Consider the following 26,892-nt stretch of genomic DNA (forward strand, 5'->3'; position numbering starts at 1 on the left):
ATGAATCAAGCCCAATCAGTTGCTCATGATAGATTATTCATTGGTTGACCACAGATTGCCGATAATGATGGGCAGAGGGAGTCAATTCCAGTCACCTCAAACTGAGTCATACGTTGGTAACGCTTTGACATTGGTATACCCAACATGCAATCGCAAAGTGTCCATGCCATTTTCCCTCATATTACCCAACCCCTCTAACACCAGCTTCACACGTTAGACTTACTGCCCACCTTGCAGCCGCCTAATCCTCTCCTCTGCCGCCCTCGCTCTCCTCTCCCTCTCCAACCTCATCTTCATTTCTGGCGTCAACCCCTTCGCCTCCTCTTCCCTTCTTTCCTGCGGCGTCAGCTTCATCGCAGCCGCCAACACACTGCCACCAGCCTTCTTCCCATTCTTCGTCGCATCAACCTTTGGTCCCTCCTTTTTCAGCCTCTCCTCCTCAGCCTTCCTTCTCTGGTCCTCTTTCTCCTTCGCTTCATTCTTTTCCCTTTCCGTCCTCTTCAGCGCCTCGTCCCGCGATAGCGCGACAGGGACCTTGGCGGCTTCCCAATCCCATGCTTCCTCACCAATCTCCGAGCGGGCGACGCGGAAAGCGTCACGAGTGGCACGGTCGCCGGCAAGCTCGAAGGCAGTCCTGCCGTCGCCGTTAGGGATGGTAGGGTCCGCGCCGGCGCGGGTGAGGAGACCGGTTACGAGCGGCGCCGAGTTTTGGGATGCGGCCAGGTGAAGGGGCGTTGGGGTGTGGTGGTCTGCTGGGAAAAAGCGGAAATCCTTGAGGGAGATGTCGTTTGTGCTGAGGTAGGATAGAAGGGCGGGCACCTTTGAGCGCTTGACAAGGGCCTGGATCTGTTGGGTGTGCAAAAGGAGCGTCTCCTCTTCTTCTGAAAGTTTTGGTTTCGAAGCCGCAGCCGGCTTAGGGCTCTTCGGTCTCTTCGGTGACTCGGTAGTCGGAGCGGCTGCCTCGGGGACGATCTGTCGTACTTTCAGCCTGGTAAGCTCGATGAAGGCGCGCATCAGCTCATTCTGGGTAGCTCTCCGGGTCATGAATGGGAAACCACGAATGCGGGGGTCGTTCGCCCGCAGGACCTGTCCGTCGTAAGGGCCGAATAATGTCCTCCTGTTGGTTAAGCCGGTAGCGCGGATGAAGAGCAGATCGGATGTGTCGATAAGTCCCTTCCATTCGGCCAGCAGCCCGCGAACATCCTCAACGAGAGCCTGCTCGTTGTATCGACGGAGGTTAGCACCGGCTGAGTGGGCAGCGCCTTTGGCGTTGTCGTTGGCGGATTGCGAGCCACCCTGCTTGCGACGAGTGGTGTATCTGTGGAAAGTCTTGTGCACTAGGACGACGGCTTCCTTGTTGAGAGGTCCGGTTGTTCCATGCTTCGTCTTCCGTGGGTTTAGCGAGACAACCATGGCGGCAAAGTGTCCGCCGCCAATCATGCACATAAAGATATGCTTGCCAGTGTAATTTGGTGGGATGTCGTTGGCGTCCTTTGGCGGTTTGCCCATGGTGATGGATGCCAGTTGCCTGGACTTGATAGCGTCGACAATAGCGTCCTCCTTCTTCAGCTCTTCTGGGGTGAACATAGCTTTGTAGACACCATAGTAAGAGTTCTCTGGTAACTTCGGGGAGCTGAACCAGAGCAATGGTTGCGATCCGTTTGACGACTTCACTTTGTCCCCGTCATTCTCGCCATCATCGCCACCGTCTTTTGCCATTTTCCCTACAATGTTGGCCTGCTTCTTCAAGAGGGCAGATAGCATACTGGAATCCTTGTCCTGCCCCTCTTCTTCATCCTCGCTGTCTGAAGAGTCGGAACCTGAAATGCTTTCGTCGAGATTGTTGACGAGCTCCTCAAACTTGGCCTCGGTTACTGGCGAGAGGCCGTTCAGTTTCTGTTTTAGGTTGTAATGGTGAAAATCGGTCTTCAAGTGACTCCGTTGTTCCTGGACATTGTCGAACTTGAGGCTGCATAGTGAACAGCTGGCTTGAGACCCCGATGCTGTGGGCTCAGTTGCTGTGGTATCGGTTGTCTGCTTGGCGGTTTTGTCGACTGGCTCGGCTATAATGTCCGCATCTGACTTGAGGGCGATCGTGTTCAGGATGTCGGCGTCGATGTCGTATAGATAGACGGGCCTCCGCTGGAGGTCTTCCTGTTTGCTGGCCATATTGTCGAATGTGATGAGGAAAGGTGAGCGTTACTGGCGTCTGGGAGAGGGAACGATGGCTGCTTCCGGTGATGAGTGGAAGCAAAGAGTTTTCGCAACGGCGAGTGGTTGTGAATGGGGCGCCCCTCAGTTATAAACCTAGTTTGCAAATTGTCGGGTCAACCGTTCGATGCTAATGTTGATGTTGATGTTGGCCGTGACGGGCTTGAAGCTATGAGACGTCAACTGTAAAGTTCCCTGGCAAGCATCAGTGGGGCGTTCTTATCGCGCTAGACATCGTTGGCCGATAAGAGTCATCTCGGGTGACGTACCTCTACCGATCCGATCGAAGTCACAGTTTGACCCTAGCGCACCGCCACAAACTCCAGTAACCAAAGCAATACTGGTTGTAACTGTCTTACTCTTGGTGGGCTTTCTCAGGAAAACCCGAAAAGATTTGGAAAAGAAGAGAAAACAATTTTAAGGGGATGCCCAACAGGGTTAATACAAGTATATGTACTGCGTGCTGCGAGGTACCTTTCGATTGTTGTCCAGATGAACCCTAACCCTGACCAGCTTGTCGACCTAATTCTTGTCACCTTGGGATTCACCGGACGCTGCGTCTCAGTCTCGGGCATTTTTCAACGCACTACTGGTAAATTTGATGCCACATGGTAAACGGACTTCGATATGTGCAACGGATACGACGTCTGTTTCAGCGCGATGCAAGTGAAGAACGTACTAACGCGGATCACATATGTATTGTGGTTGTTCTGGTAGGCTTCCCGTCCCAAAAAGGAAGAATACCTGGATCCAAGCAATGCCAAGTGCAGCTGTTCCACTCGTCTTCTCGCTTGATTGCTACCTACCCTGCACAACAATCAAAAAGAGGAGGACCCTGATGGACAACAGCAAGGGGACGAGGCGACGGATAGTTTTGTTGTCCGCGAGACATTGGCACCAGGAGCGTAGATATTGAGCGTCGGACTACATCACGACACCTCTCTCATCTTACATTTTCTTCGCTTTCAGAAATCATTACCTCGCGTGGCCCTGTGTAGCTTGTTGCATTATTCATTCATCCTCTCACTCACCGTCACCCGTACACATTCCCCCCCCCCCTAAAATAAACAAAATGGCCTCCCAACTACCCCCTTTCCCACGCTTCGTCTTTACAAAATTCGAACCTCTCTCACTGTATGCATACCTCGCTCCCTCTCATCACAACTTCTTCGACCAAAAAAACACTGACACCTCCCCGCGCAGACTATCCGGCTTCCTCCCCGCCATCCTCTCCCCCGATTGGTTCACCCACGAACAACTCATCCAACCCCCTTCCTCCTCCTCTTCACCTCTAATCGCCTATCCCACCGCCAGCCGCACCACCACCCGCCAACTAGGCAACATGTACTTCCTCGCCTTTCTTGTCGGGGTAGGCGTGCTGTACTCTTCTTCCGAGATCAGAGTTGTCAAAAACTACCTGATTGCTTTGTGGGTGGCGGATCTGGGGCACATGATGATCACGGCGGAGGCACTGGGATGGGAGGGGACGATGGATGTGAGCGGGTGGAATGCCATGACTTGGGGGAATTTGGGAGTTACTGTGAGTCTTTCTGAAGCTTTTTTTTTTTTTTTTTTTTTGTCAAATTCTCTCTATAATTCTTTTTTTTTTCTTGTTTTTTTTGGCCTGAGGGGGCAAGGCATTGAGATCACAGGCAGTGAGTAATGACGGATGCTGACGAAGGCGTGTGCAGATGTTCTTGTTCCTGACGAGGTCGGCTTACCTACTGGGGCTGTTTGGGCCGGATATGCCGAGGGTTGTGAAGGGGGCGAAGAAGACGGAGTGAGTAAAGGGAAATTAATCCGGCGAGCAAAAGGTAGTATGGTGGTTATCAATCATGTGTTGTTGTAGTAAACCCATCATCGACAGCAAAGTTGAGAGTAGCATATGACAAATATGTTAACCTGCTGATGGCGGTGACTTTCGTCTGTTCAATGACGAAGACTATAAGAGCGAGCAGAGCCGAGGAATGCAGGCGAGTCATGGAGAGAGGGATGGCATGGCGATCGGGCAGTTGAGATGCACGACTAGAGATACTGTACGATTCTTGCTATTTGCCCACATTCGTCATGCTCAACATCGTGATTCTACTACTGTGTATGCTACCCGGCAGCCATGGTCACCTGCACCAAGCAAATTCCACGAACCACTGCCGCTCCGGCTGTAGCCCCGGCTCCCAAGGTACTACCTCTTGTTCGGACTCTTCCTCCAGTCCCTTAACGTCCTAGCTTCATCCGAGCTGCCTCCCGTCAAAGCAGCAAGTGGAACCTCAGCACCACTCGTAGTAACACCACCTACTGCCCTGCCTGAATGTCGTAAGGAAATTCCGCGATTAGTATCCAGCTCTTGTATAATGCAACTCGACCTGCATCAACATACACCTCGTATATAATAAAAAGGGGAGAAGAAGACTCATCAAAAACATAAAAAACATACAAACACGCTCGCACGCTTGCACGCTTGCACGCAGAATCAAGGAGACTCACTAGCACCAAGACTGATCCCCTTCCCAGCCCTGAGCGAGTTCAGACTCATCTGGCTCGCGCCCGTTCCAGTCCTCTTGGGCGGCGTAACTGAAGGTAATGCACCTACATATTCGGAGTCGGGACTTCTGTCCGACGGCGACTCGGCTCTCGAGCCGTTCTCAAAGCGCGTATCCAAGGACCCGGGATACATGGGGCTCGTCGGCCTCGAGTTCGGTCTCCTAAGAATATTGCCTCCGCGCTTGGAACCAGGAGTGCTGCTGAGGCTGCCAACAGAAGTCGTAAGGGGGCTCTCACGCGCTTGATGCGGTGCTTTAACCTGATCCAGCCGTTCCTGGCGCTCGTCGGCATCAATAACTTGCTCCTCGCCATCATGGACACTCCCAGCCACGGCAGTGCTAACGTCACTGTCGACAGCCGTGCTATCACCATTCTTGTTGGGCTTGAAGCGTCTCAAGGAGTTACTGGCGCTCAGGCTGACATGTCGGGCGCTGCGGTAGCGTTCGTATTCTTCCTTTGTGTGTTCGGCTCCGGTGAAACTTTCGAGTGCATCAAAGACGTGCTGGAAGACTTGGGCGTCAACGTCACGGGCCCAGAGAAAATCAAGGTGTTCGTAATGGGGAATCTCGGTGGCCACCGTCTGGGTTGGCAGTTCGCGAAGCATGACTTTGATGTCTACGAGCGAATCAATGCCGCCGTAGACGAGAACAATAGGAGTCTTGATGTTGCGGGTGGGATACTTGGCGACCTTGGTGTACTTGCTGCTGGTGGATAGCATGAGCGGGGGCTGCACATCGTCATCGAACATCTGGAAGGACTTGGTGCGGATAATCTGGAACCAGTGGACGACCGACTTGGTACTTGTGAAGGAGTAAAGATGCGGGTATGCGGCAAGCTTCTGCGAGGTGCTGATGTTCTGGGTCTTCCAGTTGAAGAGAAAGCTGAGTCCCATGTCGATGAGCTTCGCAAAGATGGGTGGGTAGAGGATCGATTGCCACATAGTTGCCGAACTCAGAATAGAGCGTCTTCCGAAAAGCAAGAATAACACCTGCGGCGATGCCTTGACGAGGGCGTCGACAATGCCGTTGGATAGGCCGGCCGGGGACATGGCTGGAGCAAGAGCGATAAAGACGTTGACCTGATCGTTGAGCTTCGGGTGGATGGACAGACTAGCAAAAGCTTGGGCTGTGCCCTGAGAGAAACCAATGTATGACAAGGACGGCTGCCCCGTGGTCTCCAAAATGTAGCTGATGCTGTCAGGAATATCGTGAAAGGCGAACTCGTCGATCGAGAAGTTCCAGAATCTTTGCGACATGGGCGAACAATGGACGGACTTCTTGGAGTACTTGTTGCCGCGGTTGTTTCCGAACTGAAAGGTAAACTTTTGTCAGATGTTTTCCCAGCCACAGCAAAGGCAGATGAACGTACCCAGACATCAAAGCCGCGCTCAACAAGCACAAAGGGCAAGCACCTTTGCTCGTCTGTCAGACAGACCCAAACCTCGCTGTTCATCAGCAGACCGTGATGTAGGTAGACAACGCGCTTCTTGATGCTATTCGGTCCTCGGTTGACCTTTGTATCCTCCTCGCCCTTCTTGTAAGCCAACCGGTGCAAACCGAGCAGATATCCATCCTTAGTCTGCACAACATGCTCTTCTGCGGTGTATCCGAATAGGGCGCAGAGATCGACAAAATCGGAGGCGTTTCGGACAGCTTCAGAGACGGCTGTACATATCGGACAGTGTTAGTTTCTTGCGTGACGATCCGACAAAGGCTCAAGGAGTTGAGTGATTGTCACATACGCTGCCTCCTCTCCTCCGCCCGCTTCTGTGCTGGTGTTGTCCATCTGTTGAACAGTCGTCTCGATAACCGGTAGAAAAGGGTAATCAGGGTATTAGGTAGGGCGAGCGTCAGAACACGAATGAGGGCCTCGAATCCCACGAGAAAGAAGGACCCGATAAGCGCAACATACTCGGTGCTGTTGGAAACGAGATAAGACGTTAGACAAAGTGCACCGAAATACGGGATGGTCAGGTAGGGGAAACAGAGGCATGTCTCACACATCGAGTCGCCCGAGAAACGGAACTGGCATTTTGGCGGCTTTCGGCAACTATACCCTCATTGGCGCAAGGTCAGGTAGAATAGGGGGCTGAAGCAATTGATAGCTAAAGATGTGCTATAACAGCCCTGGGTCAAGGACAGGATAGGATAATGAATGGGAACTGTCCAGCTCTGGACTGTGCGGAGGAGTATAGGTACAAGACAAATGTGCTACCAGCGATGAATGGGAGATTATTATATTATATATAATGTATGGGGTCAGGAAGTCGGGTTGCTGGTCGGTTGGTGGTAAGAGAAGAAGAGGGGGGAAAAAAAAGGCGGCGAAAGATCGAGAAGGGGTAGTCTGAACCAATGTGATGTCACAATGTCAGGGTCACATGCAAATATGCGAGGACTCTGAAGAATCTTCATGTGAACGATTCATTCTCGAGAGTGAAGTGTTCTTGGTCTGGCCATTGGCTCCTTGTTCTCAAGCGCCGTTTAGCATGAATATTGGAGGATGACTAACCATGCGAGATGTGACCCAAACCCGGTTGCTGTGTTCGATCCCATGTCAGTGGGCGATGGAGGACCTGGCGATCAAGGAGGGGTCCTTACCTGGCTCCTGGGGTTATGGGTGCACAAAGCCTAGTGTAGACTAGAGCTGAGAGATCTTGGATCTGGTGAACCCGCACACTTTATTCCTGGTGGACTGTAGGTAGGTTGGTACTTGGCCATTCAAGACATTGTGTAATTTCTCGAGGCTCGCTCGAGCTGGGAACCGTGGCATGCGATGTCAATGTTCAGAGTGAAGACAAGGAACGGAAAAAGAAGAACCTCAACTGAATGCCCGACCAATGGAATTGTCGAACCCCTGAGCTTCGGAAGAGCGCTGCTTGTGTAAGTAAGTGCACAGGCCGCCTTGTGCCCTACGCTCCTGCACTTTCAGAACAACCCGTTCGGCCCCGCGACTAGTAGCGCACCCTACTAGCGATGGGATTCTGGACATTGGAGTTCCGATCGCCGTCCCTCGCTTGCCGCCCCAGTTTCCCAGGTCAACCATCGCAGAACGCAGTCACCATGCCGAGCTCATGTAAAGAGATCCGTAAGTTGCCAATGGCCCTTTGTTATCTTGTTTTGCTTTGTCGAGATAGACCGCTAACTGCGCCCCCTCCTCCAGGTGCCGCCCTGGCGCAATGCCTCCAGGAGTCGGAATGTGTTATGGTTCACAGAAACTCGGCCGCCGACTGCCTCCGTCCTCCGCTCGTCGACACCCTCCCGACCCAATGCCAGCAGTTCAAGAGAGCTTTCGGTGACTGCAGGCGAGGCATGATCGACATGCGCAAGCGATTCCGTGGCAACCAGCCCATCACCTTCCAGAAGCTACAGGAGACTGAGCAATCAGGCGAGGGCTACCAGTTGTATGCCGGCAAGTCGGCCTTTGCTGGCGGCAAGGGCGTCACAGATGGCAATAACTCGGCCGAGCCGGACTGGAGAGAGTTGGAGAACCAGAAGTTCAGGGAGCAGGCTGCTGCCGCGGCGAACAAGAAGTGATCGAGCCGACACGACGGATACAAGGGCATTACACCTACATCACACCACAACAGGTTCAGGTCACGGAAGCGAGGATAATCAGCTGTACGATTGAAAAGAAGGCGACGGTTCGGGCCTATAGGCTATGGGTGGAATACAAGTATCAGCATTGGTAGGCGTTTTGGATTTTACGGCGAAATGGGAGGTTGAATTGTACCACTTGCCGCCTTGTCACTGCGCGAAAATGTCCTCAGTCTTCTACCGCCTTGCGCTTGCGTTGCGAAAATTCAAAGACACCAGGCTCACAATCCAACAACTTTGTTGAGCTTGCCGAATTGAACCCGCCGGTTCAAGAAAGAAAGTTATCAGTTTGGTCACAAGTCACGCATTCGAATGTCCAATCCCTGATTACGCAATGATAAACACCAAGTGTTTTTAACTCGGTGGAATCGTCAACTTAAACCCGAACCCCAGTCTCCGCAGTTGTCTGATTCTTGAGTACGGTCAGTCCACAATCTCTGAGAGTTGAGACCAACACACACTCTCTCCATGAAAGGCGCACCTATTGGGGCGTTTTTCATCTACACGTGTATAGACAAGTACATAGGCGTGAAACGGGTACGTGTACCGGTTCGCAAGATCCATGCTTCTTCGTCATACAAAGTAGAGTTAGCCCAGACAAACGCTAATTTATGGAGGGGCGGACTTCACTCCGTCACACATGACCCAAAAACCGAAGAGGCTATTGTTCAGACTATCGAGAACTTCCCGAGACATTGGCTCTACAGCGGACTGCTTATTTGTCTTGTATATATCTTCATCGTGAATCCTTCTCTTTTTTCTTGCTGCCTGCTGAAGGCTTGGTGGTTTCCATTTTTTTCTCCATTTTAAACCAGCCCCGCAAATTCCTCTCTTCATCTTTCCTGACCGGGACCTTGTTTTTTTTCTCACGACGTTCAATCCTACAACCAACCTAAAAGAACCATGCGATACCTAAACTCAACTCCATGATCGCCGAAGCCATGGCTCGCTTCTTTTGTCGACGGCGCTGCTCCGTCGCTGTCGGTACCAGCTTCATATTGCTTGCGTCTTTGACGTTCTACATGATTCACCTTCTTGGGCCAGATAACGCAGGCCAAGAGTCGCTCTTCCATCGACCGGCGACAAAAGCTTCTGAAAAGCTTCCAGATATGACGTCGTACCGTAAGGGTCCTCATTTCTGTCCCCACATTCACCAAGCACATCATGCGTCTGTTTGTTTTCTTCCGATGTTTCATCGTCACATGTCCCACATTGCGATAGTGCACACTGCGTCTACCGCATCTGCACAGTCGTAACAAGAATGCTTTGCGGATAATACAAGGTCTATCAGCCAATCCAGTTGGCGAGCTGAGATGGCGCATATGGCAAAACGTCCGCATAAGGTGTAGCCTTCCCCGATTGAGGATTTCTGCTACAAGCGACTAGGCGCGGTTTAGCCTCCTCACAAGCTCTTCACCTCTTTTCTTCAATTTTTTTCTTTGGTTCCATACTATTTCGATTTCAATGCTTTTCATTTCTTTTTATGGTTTTAATTAGCATTATTTGCCTAATTGCTTAGAGCCCCAATTCCAGAATGATATAAACAGCACTCACGACAGAGTACTGGAACACTTGATTAATGATGGCTACAGAACCCTCGCAACCTCAAGCTCTCACGACCCAGGATAATGACGATAGGCACCATATTCCCATTATCTCAGACCTCGAACTTGGCGACGCAGTCCACACTCCTGTAACTCTAATATCAAACCTCTCTAAGAAACATCTCCCATCTACCACCAACCCTTCACCACCGTCCGCATCATCTTCCGATATTACCAAGAACAAACGTTTGGTTATTGTAGGCGACACGCACGGTCGCCCGACAGCTCTACAATCTCTTCTGGACAAAATATCTTTCGACAACACGACAGATCATCTCATTCTTGCCGGAGATTTAGTTACAAAAGGTCCGGATAGCAAGGGCTTGGTGCAGTTCGCTAGGGACATAGGAGCGAGTGCCGTGAGAGGCAACCATGACGACAAGGTACTCGAGGCCGCGAAGTGGTTAGGTCGCATAAAGCAGGGCAAGAAAGAGTGGGGAAAGACAGAGAACGAGGGCGATAGTGTGAGAGAAGACGATGAGGAAATGTCCGAAGAAGAGGAAGCGAAGGATAGTGTCGAAATCTCAGGACGACGACGGAGAAAAAAGCCCAAGGGGGTGAAACCAGAACACATTGCCGTCGCCCGCTCCCTCACCCTCTCTCAGCTTCACTGGCTTGCCTCTCGTCCCATCATCCTCCGAGTCGGCCACCTTTCCGGAGCCAAGACCGCGCCATGGAACGCCAAAGAAGTTGTCGTCGTCCACGGGGGCCTCATCCCATCTCTCCCGCTAGAGAAGCAAGACCCATGGGCGGTGATGAACGTGCGAAGTCTGGTTTACAAGCGCTCCACTTCATCAACCTCTGACGATAACACCGATAACCAAGACGAGAAGAAGAACAATGATGGAAGCATTGACACCGCCATCACCCATAATCGAATAACCACCATTCCTCTCGACACCCGCGAAGGTGAACCCTGGTCCCGCGCTTGGAACCGCTACCAGAATCTGATTAGCAGCGAATCCAATCGCGTAGTCGTCATCTACGGCCACGACGCCCGCTCTGGTCTGCAAGTCGACAAACACATCACCATCGACCCCGGGAAGAGCCCAATCCCACTCAGCGCCCGCCATATTATCGGAACAGGGGATCAAACTGTCATCTTGGCCGCCGGAGGAGACGTGGAATTGGAGATCGAGACTGGATATGAGGGTAGTGATGATGATGGTAATGATGACGACGACGATGATGATTCGGCGCCGAGCACTATATCGTTGACAACGAATACTATGGTGACGAATGCGCCAATGACAGCGGCGGCAGCATCACCGGACACGGCCGTAGCAACGGAGACGGAAACGGTGGAAAAGAGATCACCAGATGGAGGAAAAGATTTGGAAGTTGAAAGTAATAGGAAAAAGCCTAAGAAGTTTAAGGGAATTCGATATGCGTACGGTCTCGACTCAGGATGCGGGCACGGGAGAAAGTTGAGTGCGTTGGTGTTGGGTGTCAACGAGAGCGGGGATGATATTGTTCATTGGATTGAACAGGTTAAGTGTGAGTGAACAAAGTGGGAAGAATCAAAAATTCCATGATGTCTTCATCTTGAGGGTGGCAAAGATTGTGCCTTTTTTCTGTGTCACATTCAATCCTGGCGTTGGGGTTGAGCTACCTAAACTGTCTTACACGTTCGAGGTCCCTGGGGAAATAAAAGTCAGGACGATCATGCGGTTAGGGGCAAATAACTTTGGCTTGAACAAATGGAAACATAAAAAGCAAGAGTATAGGTACTTATTCAATAACAAGTATCGCAAGAGCTCAAAGCAAGGTGGTCAGATGGGTGTGTGCTAGGAAACCCTAACCCTATTCATCAAACTTCGTTATCTCCGGGCCTACACTACCTCTACACTGCACAGTAAAACCCGCGGGCCGGGGTCACAAAGGACCTTCCCCTACAGTGGAGAAAGACATAAATGCGCTGGGATGTCGTCACCGGCAGCGCGGGCAAAGGAACCAAAGACACCGCAGAAGTTCATTGGAGACACGGCTGCCCACCATCGCTCTTGCTGAACTAAGCAAGCCGATTTCCCCTCCATCAATCTGATCCCTCCCCGGTCGACGTCTTTTGTAAATGTGACCTTCCGTCTCACTATTCTCTGGTGAACTATAGCCCTTATTCAGTGGCCATTTCAAGCTACACTAATGACCACATCCGTCTCGCTATCCCCGTCATAAGACTCGTCTAGCAACTTAGTGTCATCGCTTATCACTCAAACGTCAAACAGCGACAGGAAACCATGAGCAGCAGCCCGATAACACAACCGCCCGAGGGGGGTAATGGAAGCGATGCCGCGTTTGAGAGCTCACATAGAAGTGTGCGCGGGAATGTGGAAAGTGGTGAATATGATGCAGAGCACCACGAACATGGGGAACCGGACGACGCCGGATATATGTATCACCCGGCGCAAGAACATGCAGACTCAGCAGAGGGCGAACACGATGATTATGACGACGAGGATGAGCACGATGACGAAGACGATGAAGATGACGAAGACTATTTCGATGGGAGTGGTGGTCTTGAGTTTGAGTTGGTTATTGACGAACTAGCACCGGGCGCCCATGATGATGGAGAGGACGACGATGACGATCTCAATGGCGCTGGAAATGCACTCGAGAGGAGGATTCTTCAGATAATACGTGGTAAGATATTCACTCGTCATGGCCATCCGTTCAGGGATGTTTCCTCTTAAGAAGACGCTAAAGAATTGTATGCTAACGGGTGAATATTTGCTTTTCAGGAGGCGGCGGTCGTGCTCACCTAGGTTCACAACAACTGTTGGCGCTTATCCAAGGTCATCATATGGGTGACATTGACGACGATGACAGCTATTGGGAACCGCCCAGACGGATGAGGCCGGGCTATGTTCCCGCCTTTCCCAAAGTACCCAGTGAGCAAGGTCAGAAGCTCATGGAATCCGGTGTTTTCGGCGCCTTTGATCTCAGGGAGCCAGATAGCAGGAAAAAAAGACTTACTCGGCGGTTACTGGATCGGGAGTTGGGCCTGGGGGATAGGACAGAGCAAAAAACCAACCTGGCTCTTATGGCTCAACAAATGATTCCCTCATCGAAGCCCGAGATGGTCATCCATTACGATGATCCCGTGTGCTGCGGCCAGTTCTCCGATGATGGCAACTTCTTTTACGCCTGTGTCAAGGACTTCAAAGTACGCATGTACGACACTTCCAACCCGTACAACTGGAAGCACTACAAGACAGTTCGATACCCCTTTGGCCAATGGACTCTTACAGATGCGGACCTAAGTCCTGACAACAAGTGGCTTGCATATACATCTCTAACAAGCCAAGTTTGCTTCGCCCCCACGGATCCCAATGACACAGGTGACCCCTATACGCTTGATCTTGCCGGTGGAATGGTACGTCAAGGCTGGAGGGATGCCTTTCCTATCTTCAGCATCCGCTTTTCGGGCGATGGACGAACCCTTGTGGCGGGCACAGGTGCCGATTCAATAGTTGTCTACGACATAGAGCGCCGAGAGCCTCTTTACAACGTGGAGGGCCACGATAACGATGTAAACGCCGTTTGCTTCGCCGACAAGCAATCCCCACACATTCTCTACTCCGGATCGGACGACTGCACCATCAAAGTATGGGACACCCGAAGCATGTCCTCCCGTCGTGAGGCGGGCGCATTCGTCGGCCACATGGAAGGCCTCACATACATCGACAGCAAAGGTGACGGGCGCTACATCCTCAGCAATGGCAAGGATCAATCCATGAAGCTATGGGATCTCCGCATGGCCATGTCCACAGCCCGCGTAGAAGAGCTTGACGCCACCAGACCTACCGCCAGACGCCGGTATCAGTTCGATTACCGTTTTGCAGAGTATCACGACTACATGTGGCAGCCGCACCCGCATGATAACTCGCTGGTCACGTTTAGGGGACACAAAGTGCAGAGAACACTGATCCGGTGTCACTTCTCGCCTCCTGGTAGCACCAACTCGCGCTATGTCTACTCGGGGTCCTACGATGGGTTTGTGTATGTCTGGAACCTAGACGCAACCATTGCGGCGAAGATTGATGTTAAGAGCGTCACCGAGGGTCTCAGGATTCCTGGATACTCGCCAGCGACGACGAGGAGAGAGTGGATGACGCTTGTCAGGGATGTGGGTTGGCATCCTAATGCGCCGCTGCTTGTTGGTGAGTTATCTTGAACTTTTCGCTTTGCATACCCTGCTCTTTACGGTTTTCGTCTAACCTTCCATCTTAGCGTCGTCGTGGAACGGACCTACTATGAATGCTGGAACGGCGACCTTGCATTCTTACAACGAGAACGATTCTGACGAGGCCGAGCCGGGAATGGGCTTGTCGGTTAACGAAAAGATACAACCAGACGAGGGCTTGTTCAACTGGCGTGGGTTGCGAGGGTTTGTGGATGATGATGATGACGATGATGATGACTTCTTCTGATTGGGGATACGGCAGTGCTCCACATGATGTTTTGCTGGTTAGCTTTGGAAGCAATCCGTACCCCCGACGGAAAAATGCCTTGAATTGTGAGGAGTGCTCCCCACCGGTATTCTCGGTTTCCATACCTGGGTTTGATGATGGAGTGGTACTCGAGGGATGGGTAACATTGTGTACAACGTTTAGCCTTCAGATCCGAGATGTGATTAATCAAAGAGTACACGACGGCCAGGATGTTAGGAAACTCCAGACAGTCTATACAGACAAACGAGCGGAATCATCGTGGTGCAATACCTTCCTCTAGGCATGACATCGGGGATCTTCTACACCAACCCTAACCCGTGACATTAGACTCTGCCAGGCCGCCAGCTGGCGATCGATTGAGAGTAGTCGGTGGAGGTGCCTGCCGCGAGCAGACAGGTACCGGGAACGTGCTCCAAAGCCCAGACCACGCCCACCTAGCCAGGGCATTGGCACAGCAGGATGGCCATTGCCGGAGCGCCCCAGCGAGGTCCTCTCTGACTGCCGTCGTGTACGGGCACCTCAGCCCGAGCCCCAAAGGTACCTACCTGCCAGGCTGTGTACCGTGTTGGACCAAAGCCCTGTCCACTGCATGCCGCGAAGCTCCCCGTTCAACAGGGCACTTTTTTGTCCCGTGCACCATCTTCCATTCCGTCCCCTTCCAACACCGAACCTTTCTCTTCCATTCAATCCGACAACAACAGGCGACCAATTCGAGTCCACCCAGCATCGGAAGCTCCAAAGCAACCTCTAGCGTAGGTCGGTTCGACTCGCTCTGCCCACCAGTGGATTCAAGATCTGTCCATCGGCACAAGAGTACGATCACGGTCTCGGCCCTACTCCCAAGGCCTGTTTGCTCCGTAGAGACGCAGGCGACCGACGTGGGGAGAAACCGAAGCCAGTCGATCACTTTGGCTCGACCTCGCCCCAATCGACTACCTTTGCCAACCCGTCTGGCTCCCTCAGCATATTCGTTCGACTGCCCTCTCTCGTCCAGCACCGACGAGAACCCAAGTCTAGTTATCAGCCAGACGTTTCTTTGCCATTAACTCAGTTACAGATCTCCATTGCCATCCATCCAGCTGTCTCCCGTTCCTCTGGTCTTCTTGCCTCCAGCCGACCAGCACATTACGAACAGGACCAGAGCAAGGTACTGCGAGTTGTCGCGTCCCATAGCGTTGCGCGAGTCAAGCACGGAAAGCGTCTCTGGGGAACTGTCATAATCTGAAGGAGGAAAGTTGAGATCTGCTCGGAATACAAGAAGAGAAAAGGAAGAAAAAAAGAAGCAAAAGAACAACGCAAGACTGCAAGCACAGAGCTTCCGTCTTAACAAACAATCTCTTTTACCGAGGCCATCCTCTCCTGTCTTCTGAAACTTTAACAGCTTCCGGCGTCATTGGGGATCGGAATGTACGTACTCGCAAACTCTACCTTTTCTGTCTTTCCTTCCTCTCCCTATCTTGTTTCCTTGGTTGTTGTTATTTGCGTTCTTCATCATGGCCGCTTTCCCTTTCCGTAACGCGTTCGTTATTGCGTATCGTCGTCTCTGCCTTTCTCCATTGCTTAGCCAGAAATCGCATGGGTATCGGCTATATTACTCTTCTTTCAGATCCCTATCTTGTCAGCTACTGATTCGGGGTTCTCGCATTACAGACAATCTTGTACTTCTGATCAATAGCCAGGTTCTTAATTCAGACTTGCTTTCCAGAGAGATAGCACATACTCGTTGACCTGAACACTCAGGCATCCGCGTCTCACAACTTAGTCACTTGCCTGTCAAGGACCAGTCACAATGGCCGAGGAGGAGTTTGAGATCGACGTCTATGCCGATGCTGGCAATGACCAGTCTGGCGAGCAGCAGGGTGACGGTAATCACCACGCCTACGATGACAATGGCGACCATGCCGAGAACGGTGACGGACAGCACCACGATTATCACGAGGACCATAATGGAGAGGATTCCGGCGCACATGACAACCAGGACCAAACATCACAGAATCAAGCGCCCCAGCAGCGACAGCAAGGCGTGAAGCGTAAGGATGCCCCTGGTTCCGATGAGCGACCCGTCGATCCGGGCGCTACTACTGCCCTTATGATCTCGGATCTCCACTGGTGGACCACGGACGACGACATCCGCGGCTGGGTGCGCCAGGCGAACTGCGAGTCTGAGCTGAAGGATATTACATTTAGTGAACACAAGGTCAACGGCAAGAGCAAGGGGTATGTGGAACCGCTCGCGAGTGTCATATCACGAATGTTGCTAACTGTATCTTTTAGACAAGCCTACGTTGAATTCACTTCTCAGCAAGCCGCGAGCGCAACTAAGCATGTGATTGATAACTTGTCGAGTGAGGTCGGCCAGCAACCTGGCCAGAAACGCCACTCCGTGATTTACTCCAGCCCGATTGTCAACCCCTTCCGCACGCTTCCCAAGGACACCCCGAACCGTGCTGTCAAGGAGATCCGTGACCGTGCTCCCAACGGGCCCAACAATTTCGACAACCGCGGCCAGAGCAACTTCATTCCGAACAACAACTTTAGCGGTGGGTTCCGTGGTGGCCGTGGCGGTTTCAACGGTCCTCGTGGCGGTATGAACCCGAACTTCAACCGCAACTTCCAGGGCAACAACATGGCTTTCAACAACAACAATGCCGGCTTCAACAACCCCATGGCCGGCAGTGGCTATGGTGGTGGCTTTGGCGGAGGTGGTTACCAGCGCGGCGGCATGATGGGCAGCAACATGCGTGGCGGCCCTAACATGCGCGGTCGCGGCGGAATGAACAACATGATGGGAGGCATGCCTATGCCTATGCACGGCATGAACCCCATGGCTGGTGGTATGAACCCAGGTATGGGTATGATGAACCCAGGTATGGGAGGTAAGTCGCCATGATTAGTCCGGATGTGTTTGCCATGTATGTAATACTTACATGCTCCTGATGATACAGGCTTTCCAGGAATGCAGCCCTTCAATGCAGGCTTCTTCAACGCTGGTGGCCAATCGGAAGGCTGGGGACAGAACGCGCATCCGGCCAAGCGCCCTCGCCAGGAGTAGAGCAACCAGCAGGGCAACCGTGGCTTTAAGACGGAACACATGCGCTTCTAGGAAGGAGACGACGCCGAGTTCGCGGACTTTGAAAGTTGACCGACAACTGTCAAGTATGAACATTACTGGGCAACACACCTCATGGGTTTCGATCAAGTAGTCGTTGACGAATGATGAATCCCGGCTAAAAGCAGGCTCAACAAGGACCTCCTTTTCACCTTGGTTCGGTTCGTATGTGCTATCCTCTTCTATTTCGATACCGTTCGAAAGAATTGATATGGAAAAGGTCAATATTACCCCAGTTTGGTTTCAGCATGGCACTTTCCCAACGCACATATGTCTGTGGCTATGTTTTATGTTTGGTACATCGATGACTTTAGGAGGATGCCAGCGTGGGGTCTTATGGTTCCATTTCTATCACATAGCGTTCAACATCCGGACCCTCGACTATGCCATGCACTTGCTACTATGAGTGCCTCCAATGGCAATACAAAGACTGGCGGAATCGACTGAATGGACCAGCGTTACACTCTTCCGCTGAAGCATCCTGGGGAGCACAACAAACTCCGAGTTCTGGAGAAGGACATCTGGTCACGACCCAGAACGGTTGATAGACTGGAGCACCGACTATCAACCATCCAGGGACACCTTCGTCAACTAGACTACTCGGCCGTTTTCAGATTACCAGATGCAACTCGAGCGACCATTGGTGATACTTGCTTACCCGGCCAGTTGATCACAAACCCTCGATATGGTCCTCCTTTGGGTTTACTACTACTTTCCAGTCTTTGTTCTCTTATTTCTTTTGGACGCTGGTTCACCTTTTTTTCCTTGTCTTTCCTTTCTCTTTTTTTTTTTTTTTTCTTTCGGTATGGAAGGGTACGGATCACTTTGCTTTACTCTCAGTTCGCGGGAAATGAAGGAGGGAAAATTCGTCCAAGGCAATAAAGTTTCGGAAACGGCGAAATTACAATCAGGCTGGCTCGATGCGAGGGACCATGAATGAGTAGCAAAGGGTTGCGTTTAGTCGTTGAGCAGAGAATCTTGAACAATTGAGTTTCATGGGATGGCGTTCTTCGAAAAAGGTCTTGTGACGGTTTTAGCATTCTCATTGCAATGGCGTTATTGTCTGTAACAGTGAGTGAGAGTGAGAGTGAGGTGATTGATGATGATGGCGTCTATGTGAAAGTGGCTCGAGCATTCCGGTTGACGATGGTGATGATGATTATTATGTGTTCATATTTGATCCTCTCTCTTTCTCGTTTGACCGAGCTGGCGTTGAGGTGGTGTTTGGCTGGGTAGTTCTCCTTTCCTCGGTCTATGTTTGCTTGATATGATATGATACCTGTTTGACTATGTGCTTGGATGAGTCTTGTATCGGCTTTGCACAAGTGGCCGGATTTGCAACGATCACCGTTCGAAGCCGGAGGAAAAGTGAAGTCTTGTATACGCTCCGACAAGTCGACTAGCTCTTGAATAGATCCTTTGAGCATATTAGACAGCTGAAATTCTGAGCCATCGAGGTTGATATCGATGCAATTTCAAAGTCGGGTAACGTCGAGGGTTCAAATGTGGGTCTGCTTGGTCGCAGAACGGCCGGCTATTGGCTAGGTAACGTGTCCTTTAACAGCCTCCATGAGCTACTGTACACCCGACAGCGACCTTGACACTGTCAACCTACAGGTGGAGGTACTTCTGCATACGCTGTATTTATAGCCCATATCCGGGGTACTAGGCGCTACACCAATACGTCAGCGGGAACATGGAAACGTGTATGGACCTCTACCTTTCTGGCATTCGACCTCGACCTCAATTTCAACCTCAACCTTTAAAGTTCAAGCTGTCTACATACTGTTATTCGACTCAATCTCCATTGCAGGCTTTTCATCACGTCATCCAATTCTACACCTTGGATCTGGTTCACTCCGTGAATCGAGTTGGTATCACGCATAGCTGTGAATCATCGCAGTCTACTCTACTAGTCCCAGAAATTGATCGACCTGGCTAGCAATTGATTCATTCATCAGTCAACTTTGCTTTTTGCTATTGGATACTCAAACGACAAGAGAGACAACATGTTCTTCACAGGCACCCTCCAAGAAGGCATCGCCGCCGCTATTCAACAGACCAGGAGTTTGATCTGTTTTGTTACCGGTTCGTGATCATGACTCTTCTACTCCTGCCTGGATCTGTATTGCTCTCGGATTGCCGAGCTGAGCATATCCTTTCACATCATGTGGCTCTCATGACATTGAACCTCCACATTTTCCTCACTATATCGGACTCTGACTCTGTGGTAATCGACCAAGTACTAACCTCATTCAGATGACAACACCGAATCCCAACAATGGGAAACCGAGTTCCTCAAGGATGAAGCCATATCCCCCCTCATCGAGTCCCGCGCCGTGATGCTGAAGCTGGTTGCGGGCAGTACTGAGGAGGGATACTTGGCTCAGTTGTTCCCACTCCCAAAGAAGCCCACTGTGGTTGTTCTTAGGTGAGTTACCTTGGGTCTGAAGACGAAAGGGGGAGGGTATAGTGCGTTGCTAAGCTAACGATGATATAAGGGGCGGGCAACTCAAGGAGTATATCGCTGCTGGAGTCACGAAGGAGGAATTTGTCAGGAGGCTGGGGGCTGCTATTGGTGAGCAACAGGCGGTATCGACAGCTGCTAATACAGGTTCGGCCTCGGTGGAGGAACCTGAGACAGTACAGAACCAAGAGCAAGCCTCACCGGCAGCCGCACCATCAGAGCCAGCACCTCAACCATCAGCGGAGGAGACAACAGTCCCGGCAACATCATCTACCGATGATACAATCTCTCAACAACCTCCCACCGACATCACTACAAGCACCGAGACCACCGAAACCACCTCTTCATCATCCCCTACCACAACCACTCCCACAACCAACATGACCCAACAAGCCCGAATCCAAGCCATCCTCGCCGAGCGCGCCGCCCGCCTCGCCGCCCAAAAGAAACAACAAGAAGAAGCCGCCCGCGCTGCCGCCCGCGCCCGAGCCGCCGCCGAAGACCCCAACTCCCCCGCCCGCCAAGCCGCCGACGCCCTGCGCAAGAAACAGCAAGAAGCGCGCGAAGAGCGCCAGCGGATTCTCAAAGCCATCGAGGACGACAAAGCCGCTCGCAAAGCAAGGCAGTCGGAGAAGCAGCGGGAGAAGGAAGCACTTGCCGCCACCAAAGAATCTGGCGGAAAAGACGATAACGAAAAGGCGGAGGGTCTGCCCTTTGCGCCAGCCAGTCCGATGCTACCCCGTGGTAACCAGCCAGTCAAGAGCACGGGGCATTGTGCGTTGCAAGTGAGGTTGACGGACGGGTCGACCATTCGGTCTCGATTCTCGGCGGAGAAGGATACGGTTAGGGAGGTTAGGGAGTGGGTGGAGGCTACTGTCGCTGAATCTTCTACTGTCAAGAAGGGGAGGTATACATTCAAGGTGCTGTTGACGCCCCAGCCGAGCAGAAGGATCGAGCAAGCGGAGGAGGGGAAGACGCTCGGAGAACTGGGGCTGGCGCCGAGCTCGACACTGATTTTGGTTCCGGCGGCTGGCGGGTCGGGAAGCGGCGGCAGGGTTGGATTTGCGGCGGCTCAGGCAGACGAGGGAGGTAATATCTTCCAGCGGTTGATTGGGTTCCTGTCTGCCTTTTTCAGCACGGTGGTGGCGTTCTTTTCGACGCTGTTCAGTGTTTCTGGACCGCCCAATGCTGGTCCTACGCCAGAGGAGGTGGCTTCTGAGGTTAGAGGCGAGCAGCACCAAGCTACTAGGGCGGAGAGAGCTAGTGGGAGGTCACTTGGTGGAGGAGGCGCGGGTGCTGCTGTGAACAGGGGCACGGGAAGCAGGATTAAGGGGTTTGGTGATGAGGGGAGGGATGAGGAGCGCAAGAGGAACGATCAACAGTTTTACAATGGAAACTCGGTAAGTAAGCCCGTTTCTCTTTTCTCGTTGGAGATGTGAGGGTAATAGCTAACGAGAAGCAGACAAACTTTGAGCCGAGACATGATGACGACGATAATTAAGCAGTCACAAGCTGGGGACAGTAAGAGGGGACAGACTTGAGTGAAAGTCATAGACGAGGAGAAAGGAAGATGTCATATGAGTACTGTAGTCACCATCAGGCATAGCGAAGAAGCAAAAAAAAAGCTTAATCCCTCCAGAGAGGGAGGCAAAAATCTTGTATTTGTACAGTTCTTTGTGTTACCCTTATAATGATAATGATGATATATCACCGTCTTCGAGACCAATTCCTGAACTCCAATGCTGGTATCTTGATGTTGTTGTTGGTATATGCTGCGTGAACCCCTCTTCGAGCTTCTTCGAGAGAATGGGAGACGTAAATTGAGCGGCGCCTTCGCCGTAAGACGACAAAGCCAAGCAACGAAGCTACTTGCTTTTCTCCTCCTCTCAACTAATCGTACACACACCCACGGCCCCACTCTGTTCTTTCTCTCTCTCATTCCAAACCCTTCACATCTTCACCTCCTCTTACTTAACCCTCAGCCCCCCTCAATGCCTCAGTAAGGAGAAAGAGAGGCAAAAGAGAGAGAAGATAAGCTCAGTATTTAGTACTGGCTAGCAGCGGCCTGGCAAGCCTTGAGCTGCTCCAGGTACCAGCCGCAGATCTGCATGTTGCCCTGGTGCTGGTCCATGCACTGGGTGAAGCTCTTGGTCGCCTCGGAGCAGTTGTTGCCCCACGACGAGTTCTGGGCGGCGGCGGCCTGAGCCTGGACGGGCGCGGCGGCGGCCTCGGGGGCGGCGGAGGAACCGCCACCGGAGAACATGCCTCCGATGGCGTGGCCGATGGAGGAGCCGATGGCGACACCACTGTTCGTTTCATACCAGTCTGTTAGTACGGGTTTCGCGACAGGGTCCGGGAGCAGGCAGGAGGGGAAAGGTAAAAAAAAAAAAACATACGCAGCAGTGCTAGCCATCTGACCAAAGAGACCAGGGCCCTGGGAAACGGGCGCGGCGGCAGCGGGAGGAGCGTGGGGAGCAGCGGTGGGAGGAGCGTAGGTGGAAGCAGGACGCTGCTGCTGCTGGTTGGTAGAAGCCACGGGCTTGCGCGCGGGGACGGAAGGGCGGGCGGAACCACGGCTTTGGCGAGGCATTTTGGCTTCTTGTTGGTGTGGTTGTTGTTGGGTTGCGTAGATTAATGCGACCGACGTTTTGGCGGTTTGAGGTAGTGGATGAGTGTGGTTGTGATGGCGACGATGATCGTTGAAGGAATGGGGATAAGCAGCTATGATATATAAAAAGGTACTACATACTATCGGCAAAAACGTAGTGGGGAATGATCAGCCGGGCGACATTTTGCCATTCATCAGTTGTTGCGACTCCAATTGCGAGTTGTCGCCCGCTCGCCCTTCTCACGCCTCCGCGCCGGCCGAGGCCCTGAAAGCCGAGTCGAGAGCTCGGAGCTTGGACCCCTGTTTTCCCCTGTGAACTATCTCTTTTGGGTGAGTTTGGGGCCTCTGCCGCTCTTTTGGGGCGGTCTTGAAGCTAAACTGGAAGCCAATCGAAGGCGAGAGAGCATCATGTTGTTGAGGCTAATAGGGCGCGTGACCACCGTCAGAGGGTTAGGGTTGTAGCCGCATGTTTTATCTTCAGGGGTTTCGATGCTTAACTTCTCAGTTCTATAGAGATTATTTAGGTTCGTGAACTCGAAATTGTCTATCCGTGACTCATCTACTCCGGTGTCTAGCCCTTCCCTCTGTGTTTAACTCCGACCGGTTGCCTCCATCGAGAGGCGTATCCTGATGTTTCCGGGGCACCTTTGTCCCTCTTTTCAGAACTAGCAACGCAGTGTTCCGCCACATCGATGCTGGGACAATATCCAGTCATGGTTTCATGTTCGAAACTCCAGCTGGTGGGTATCTCAAGTGACCAACATAAAATTCCGGTGGCCGCGGGTTTGCTTCCGGGCAAACGATCTCCGGGTCGTGTTGGCCTTTCTGCGGCCTCGCGAAGCGCAAAAGAACAACGCACGGCATGCCTCATATATCGGGCTTCTTAGCACGAGCCTAAAGCGCCATGCCAAAACGTTGCGCCGCGGTCAAGGTCATCGCACAATAACTCAACAAAGATGGCAGTGTGCGCATCTCTCACTTCTTCTTGTTGCCCTTGGTCTTGGGGCGCTTGGCAGTGGGCTCAGAGCTCGAATCTGCTGCTCGCTTCTTCTCCTCCTTGGCCTCTGCCTTCGCCTTCTCTTTGGCAATCAGCTCCGTCAGCTTTTGCTTGATAGCCTCATCATCGGCCTGTTGATCTGTTAGCACTACCCTGACAGCGAGATCCGTGGCGAAAACTTATACCAAGTCAGATCTGATGAAGCGGGCAGCGGCCTCCTTGTTGACCGTCTGCTCACGCTCCTGGGGCGGGTTCTCAATATTCTGGATCTTTTCGAAATATTGCCTGACGCGGGTCAACTCTGTGAAAATGGCATGCTCCTTGGCATCAACACCGTTCAGACGTAGTGAGGCTGTTTAATCATGTTAGCAAGACGTTTCTTTGGCCATCGACGTGCTAGGCTTGACTTACAAAAGAGGATCGATTCGATGGCATAAGTCACCATAACGTAGAGCTTGGCCTTGTCCAAAAGAGGCAATTTGGAAGATACATCACCAACATCACCGAGAACAGGCTTCAAGGCGGCTTCTAGCTGGTCCAGGTCGACGTTGAGCTTCTCCAGCGAGGGGGTAATGTCGGGCACATCCATGGTTGAGATATATGTGGGGTAAATGTTGAGTAAATGCTGTAAATGTCGAAGTTGGCTGAGAAGAAGAGTGCGGTATTTCAATATAAAAACCCAGATATGCTGAGGAGGCGGCGGTTTGTTGACATTGATGGTGTTTTGATGAACAAAGATGCGAATCTGGATGCGACTGCTTGATGAGGAAAGCGGCCCCACACAGTTGCGTACCGTTCAAGTTGCACTTTTTTGGTTCCAGATCCAGCGCTCCACATGCTGCGACAAGCCTTGCACAGTGTAATGCCAAGACCATGCCATGGCCGAGCAAGCCAATCAGGGGAGAGCAGTTTCTCTTCCATGGCCGATTAGCGTGACAGTGCATCAACCGCGGGCGCGCTCCCGGGAAAAAAAAAAGTTTGGCCGCCATCGAACATTTGGTCGGAAAGTGTCTTGACAAAATCATCGTCGTCCGACAACCGAATTCAGCTAGTCTTTGTACCGCAAACTACCATCACGACTGCCACCACCTGCTCGAACAACATTACCACCCCTCCGGATTTCCTCCCCGGCCACCCACTTCACCCTTCTCGCCCCTGGTCCCTCCCCGGTCCTCAATGCTCCCGCGCGGGACATAAATCCTGACAGGACCTCTTGCGACAGGTCCTCCGGCGGGGTTTTTGCACCACCACGATAATACCATATCATGAGCTCCCGGTGTCGTCCGTGAAAGCCGCCAACCTGTATTCCTTTACCGGCAGTCGACCGCACTTGCGGGTGTTTGGGCGAATACCCTGCAGGCACACACGATGGTGTCCCAGTAACACCTCGGTGGGCCGGGGGGCCAGCGCAAGCGGTTTCCGTTCCATCCAGCCTGAGGTTCAGAGTCGGCTCTTTGTCGCTTCGTCCTCTCCCCTCCGCGACGTCCTCTTCCGAGGCACCCACGTGCAAGTCCCGCCGTACCCTCGGCAGCAAACACGACAGGCCTCGTCACAGGCAGACGCCCGCTCGGCTACACTGTCGGCTACGCCGGATGCGCCGCTCCCCAAGAACTTCGATGCGCATGTCCCAACAAAAACCGAGTCGAAACCAGTTGCGCATGGTGGGAGCGAACCAGAAGCCGCCAAGGAACGATACCGAAACCCGACCAAGGAGTTCTTCGATCGGCTGAACGAGGGGGAGTTGGATGAGCAAAAATTGGCACAGACGATCCGAAGAGAGGGCGAGAAGAAGCCATGGACTGATCTGTTCAAACCGTCCGATCTAATTCACGTTATGGGCCTCAATATTCAAGGACGATACATTGCACACACGCTAGCCGGTGCTGAGACGATACCACCGCCGATTTACATGATCAACCGATTGAACCTGCTCAAGAGGTGGGTCAAGGCGGGAAAGTGCTTGAAGCTTCACCGGCAAAAGGAAGTCATTGTCCGTGACAGGATCAAGGCCCAGTTCACGCCGCCAACCCATGGCCATGATCCACGGAAGCAAAAGGACGAACATATCAGTAACCTCATAGTGACTGTGCCAGCCGGGCATACCGTCGAAGCACTCGGCCAGATCAAGCACCGACTTGACCACAACTCGACCATTGTTCTAATCCAGGAGGGACTGGGCGTCGCCGAGGCTATCTGCAAAGCGTACTTCCCCATTGAAAGCCAGCGGCCGGTGTTCATCCTCGGCCACATGACAACTGGTCTGGGGTTGGGCGATGAGACATTTGAGTTTGGCGAGGTGCGACCTGGAAGGCTTTTCTTGACCGTCTACACCCCTCAGTCTGACAATATCGGCCCGGCCGCGCCCGTTGTGATCAAGAAGCACCCGCCCACCTTGTATCAGCGAAGGGGGTCGCATTTGATCAAACTTCTCACGTCAATTCCGGACCTGAATGCCACCGGTCACCGAACGGACGACTTCTTGCAGCTGAAGCTACCAGCGGTGGCGTTCCGAGCGGTAGCTGATCCTCTGGCGACAATTCTGGATTCCACCTACGACAAGATCCCTGAGAACCCACACGCTCGTCAGCTCATGGACAAGCTGCTATCCGAGGTTGCCGATGTGGTTTCCCACTTGCCTGAGCTGAAGGGTTTGGAGCAGTTCCGCGTTGCCAATACCCTACCGTACATGCGGTCGGAAGTGTTCCACAGGTTAAAGAGGAAGGGAACTTCTGACAGTCCCATGCGCAGGTTGACTGCCAGGGGATTGGATACTGATATTGGATATGTGACTGGCTATTTCGTCATGCGCGGCAAGACACTCGGTCTTTCTGTGAACGCTCTTGACAGTATCTGGTCAGCCGTCAAGGCTAAGCAGAAGGTTTTGGCAGAGAGGAGGAAGAGGGAGATTCCGTTCGAGGTTCCTTATCAGCCGAAACTTGTTCCTCATGTTCCGGAGCCGTATACCCATTATCCCGACAGGCTCTGGCCCATGCCTCTCAAAAATATCCTCAACAAGATTAGATGATGTATAGATCACGGGGTCGTATGACCAATATTACTGCATATATAGACGGATAAACAGAATTATGGCGATATAAGGTGTTATGGCGGAGGTGGTCGTGTTTTTTGGAGACGGATCATCCTGTACATACCTGTATTTTTAGTTTTGCATATGAATAGCATGGCATTATGAAGATCCGGTCTAATACTGTTCTCAAGTGTATCTCTATACTGGCATTGGCCGCGTTGTCTTGACTTTGGGGACGTCCCCAATCCGTTGGTGTTCGAGGTGCCTCCAGCAACTATTCTAG

The 26,892-nt window shown here is 52.2% G+C and overlaps 11 protein-coding genes across 11 annotated transcripts; 8 read left to right on the forward strand and 3 right to left on the reverse strand.

Annotated features, from left to right (window-relative positions):
• Window positions 1-88: 88 nt before the first annotated feature.
• On the reverse strand, window positions 89-2,274 carry B0T23DRAFT_199608 (uncharacterized protein). The gene has a single exon (XM_062833357.1). The coding sequence runs from the start codon at window positions 2,167-2,169 to the stop codon at window positions 220-222; it is 1,950 nt and encodes a 649-aa protein (XP_062691057.1). The 5' UTR covers window positions 2,170-2,274; the 3' UTR covers window positions 89-219.
• Window positions 2,275-3,247: 973 nt separating this feature from the next.
• On the forward strand, window positions 3,248-4,246 carry B0T23DRAFT_422089 (uncharacterized protein). The gene is made up of 3 exons (XM_062839788.1): window positions 3,248-3,345; window positions 3,415-3,751; window positions 3,903-4,246. The coding sequence occupies exons 1-3, from the start codon at window positions 3,284-3,286 to the stop codon at window positions 3,993-3,995; spliced, it is 492 nt and encodes a 163-aa protein (XP_062691058.1). The 5' UTR covers window positions 3,248-3,283; the 3' UTR covers window positions 3,996-4,246.
• A 435-nt stretch (window positions 4,247-4,681) lies between these two features.
• On the reverse strand, window positions 4,682-6,783 carry B0T23DRAFT_397890 (alpha/beta-hydrolase; the record flags this gene model as incomplete). The annotated part of the gene is made up of 4 exons (XM_062838320.1): window positions 4,682-6,061; window positions 6,121-6,416; window positions 6,494-6,669; window positions 6,752-6,783. 4 exons carry the CDS (start codon window positions 6,781-6,783, stop codon window positions 4,682-4,684), a joined length of 1,884 nt encoding a protein of 627 aa, XP_062691059.1.
• A 1,028-nt stretch (window positions 6,784-7,811) lies between these two features.
• B0T23DRAFT_321040 (cytochrome c oxidase assembly protein PET191-domain-containing protein) lies at window positions 7,812-8,285 on the forward strand (the record flags this gene model as incomplete). The annotated part of the gene is made up of 2 exons (XM_062835209.1): window positions 7,812-7,836; window positions 7,912-8,285. The coding sequence occupies 2 exons, from the start codon at window positions 7,812-7,814 to the stop codon at window positions 8,283-8,285; spliced, it is 399 nt and encodes a 132-aa protein (XP_062691060.1).
• A 264-nt stretch (window positions 8,286-8,549) lies between these two features.
• On the forward strand, window positions 8,550-9,190 carry B0T23DRAFT_199619 (uncharacterized protein). Its single transcript, XM_062833358.1, has one exon. The coding sequence runs from the start codon at window positions 8,814-8,816 to the stop codon at window positions 9,153-9,155; it is 342 nt and encodes a 113-aa protein (XP_062691061.1). The 5' UTR covers window positions 8,550-8,813; the 3' UTR covers window positions 9,156-9,190.
• A 492-nt stretch (window positions 9,191-9,682) lies between these two features.
• B0T23DRAFT_385269 (Metallo-dependent phosphatase) lies at window positions 9,683-11,774 on the forward strand. The gene has a single exon (XM_062837526.1). It carries the CDS (start codon window positions 9,925-9,927, stop codon window positions 11,452-11,454), a length of 1,530 nt encoding a protein of 509 aa, XP_062691062.1. The 5' UTR covers window positions 9,683-9,924; the 3' UTR covers window positions 11,455-11,774.
• A 102-nt stretch (window positions 11,775-11,876) lies between these two features.
• On the forward strand, window positions 11,877-14,680 carry B0T23DRAFT_362867 (WD40-repeat-containing domain protein). Its single transcript, XM_062836314.1, has 3 exons — window positions 11,877-12,589; window positions 12,688-14,109; window positions 14,180-14,680. Exons 1-3 carry the CDS (start codon window positions 12,187-12,189, stop codon window positions 14,377-14,379), a joined length of 2,025 nt encoding a protein of 674 aa, XP_062691063.1. The 5' UTR covers window positions 11,877-12,186; the 3' UTR covers window positions 14,380-14,680.
• Window positions 14,681-16,189: 1,509 nt separating this feature from the next.
• Window positions 16,190-17,452, forward strand: B0T23DRAFT_406567 (uncharacterized protein; the record flags this gene model as incomplete). Its single annotated transcript, XM_062839117.1, has 3 exons — window positions 16,190-16,617; window positions 16,675-17,276; window positions 17,346-17,452. 3 exons carry the CDS (start codon window positions 16,190-16,192, stop codon window positions 17,450-17,452), a joined length of 1,137 nt encoding a protein of 378 aa, XP_062691064.1.
• A 1,707-nt stretch (window positions 17,453-19,159) lies between these two features.
• B0T23DRAFT_422095 (uncharacterized protein) lies at window positions 19,160-21,617 on the forward strand. Its single transcript, XM_062839789.1, has 4 exons — window positions 19,160-19,597; window positions 19,769-19,940; window positions 20,011-21,376; window positions 21,439-21,617. Exons 1-4 carry the CDS (start codon window positions 19,519-19,521, stop codon window positions 21,475-21,477), a joined length of 1,656 nt encoding a protein of 551 aa, XP_062691065.1. The 5' UTR covers window positions 19,160-19,518; the 3' UTR covers window positions 21,478-21,617.
• Window positions 21,618-24,349, reverse strand: B0T23DRAFT_362877 (Sas10/Utp3/C1D family-domain-containing protein). Its single transcript, XM_062836315.1, has 7 exons — window positions 23,993-24,349; window positions 23,767-23,933; window positions 23,564-23,712; window positions 23,025-23,091; window positions 22,829-22,901; window positions 22,373-22,697; window positions 21,618-22,282 (listed from the first exon to the last, which is right to left on the reverse strand). Exons 1-7 carry the CDS (start codon window positions 24,168-24,170, stop codon window positions 22,021-22,023), a joined length of 1,221 nt encoding a protein of 406 aa, XP_062691066.1. The 5' UTR covers window positions 24,171-24,349; the 3' UTR covers window positions 21,618-22,020.
• On the forward strand, window positions 24,319-26,860 carry B0T23DRAFT_414345 (ketopantoate reductase PanE/ApbA-domain-containing protein; the record flags this gene model as incomplete). The annotated part of the gene is made up of 2 exons (XM_062839561.1): window positions 24,319-24,438; window positions 24,789-26,860. The coding sequence occupies 2 exons, from the start codon at window positions 24,319-24,321 to the stop codon at window positions 26,604-26,606; spliced, it is 1,938 nt and encodes a 645-aa protein (XP_062691067.1). The 3' UTR covers window positions 26,607-26,860.
• Window positions 26,861-26,892: the final 32 nt, after the last annotated feature.

Source organism: Neurospora hispaniola (assembly GCF_033458365.1).
Source record: "Neurospora hispaniola strain FGSC 10403 chromosome Unknown B0T23scaffold_6, whole genome shotgun sequence".
In the NCBI taxonomy this organism is placed as follows: domain Eukaryota; kingdom Fungi; phylum Ascomycota; class Sordariomycetes; order Sordariales; family Sordariaceae; genus Neurospora; species Neurospora hispaniola.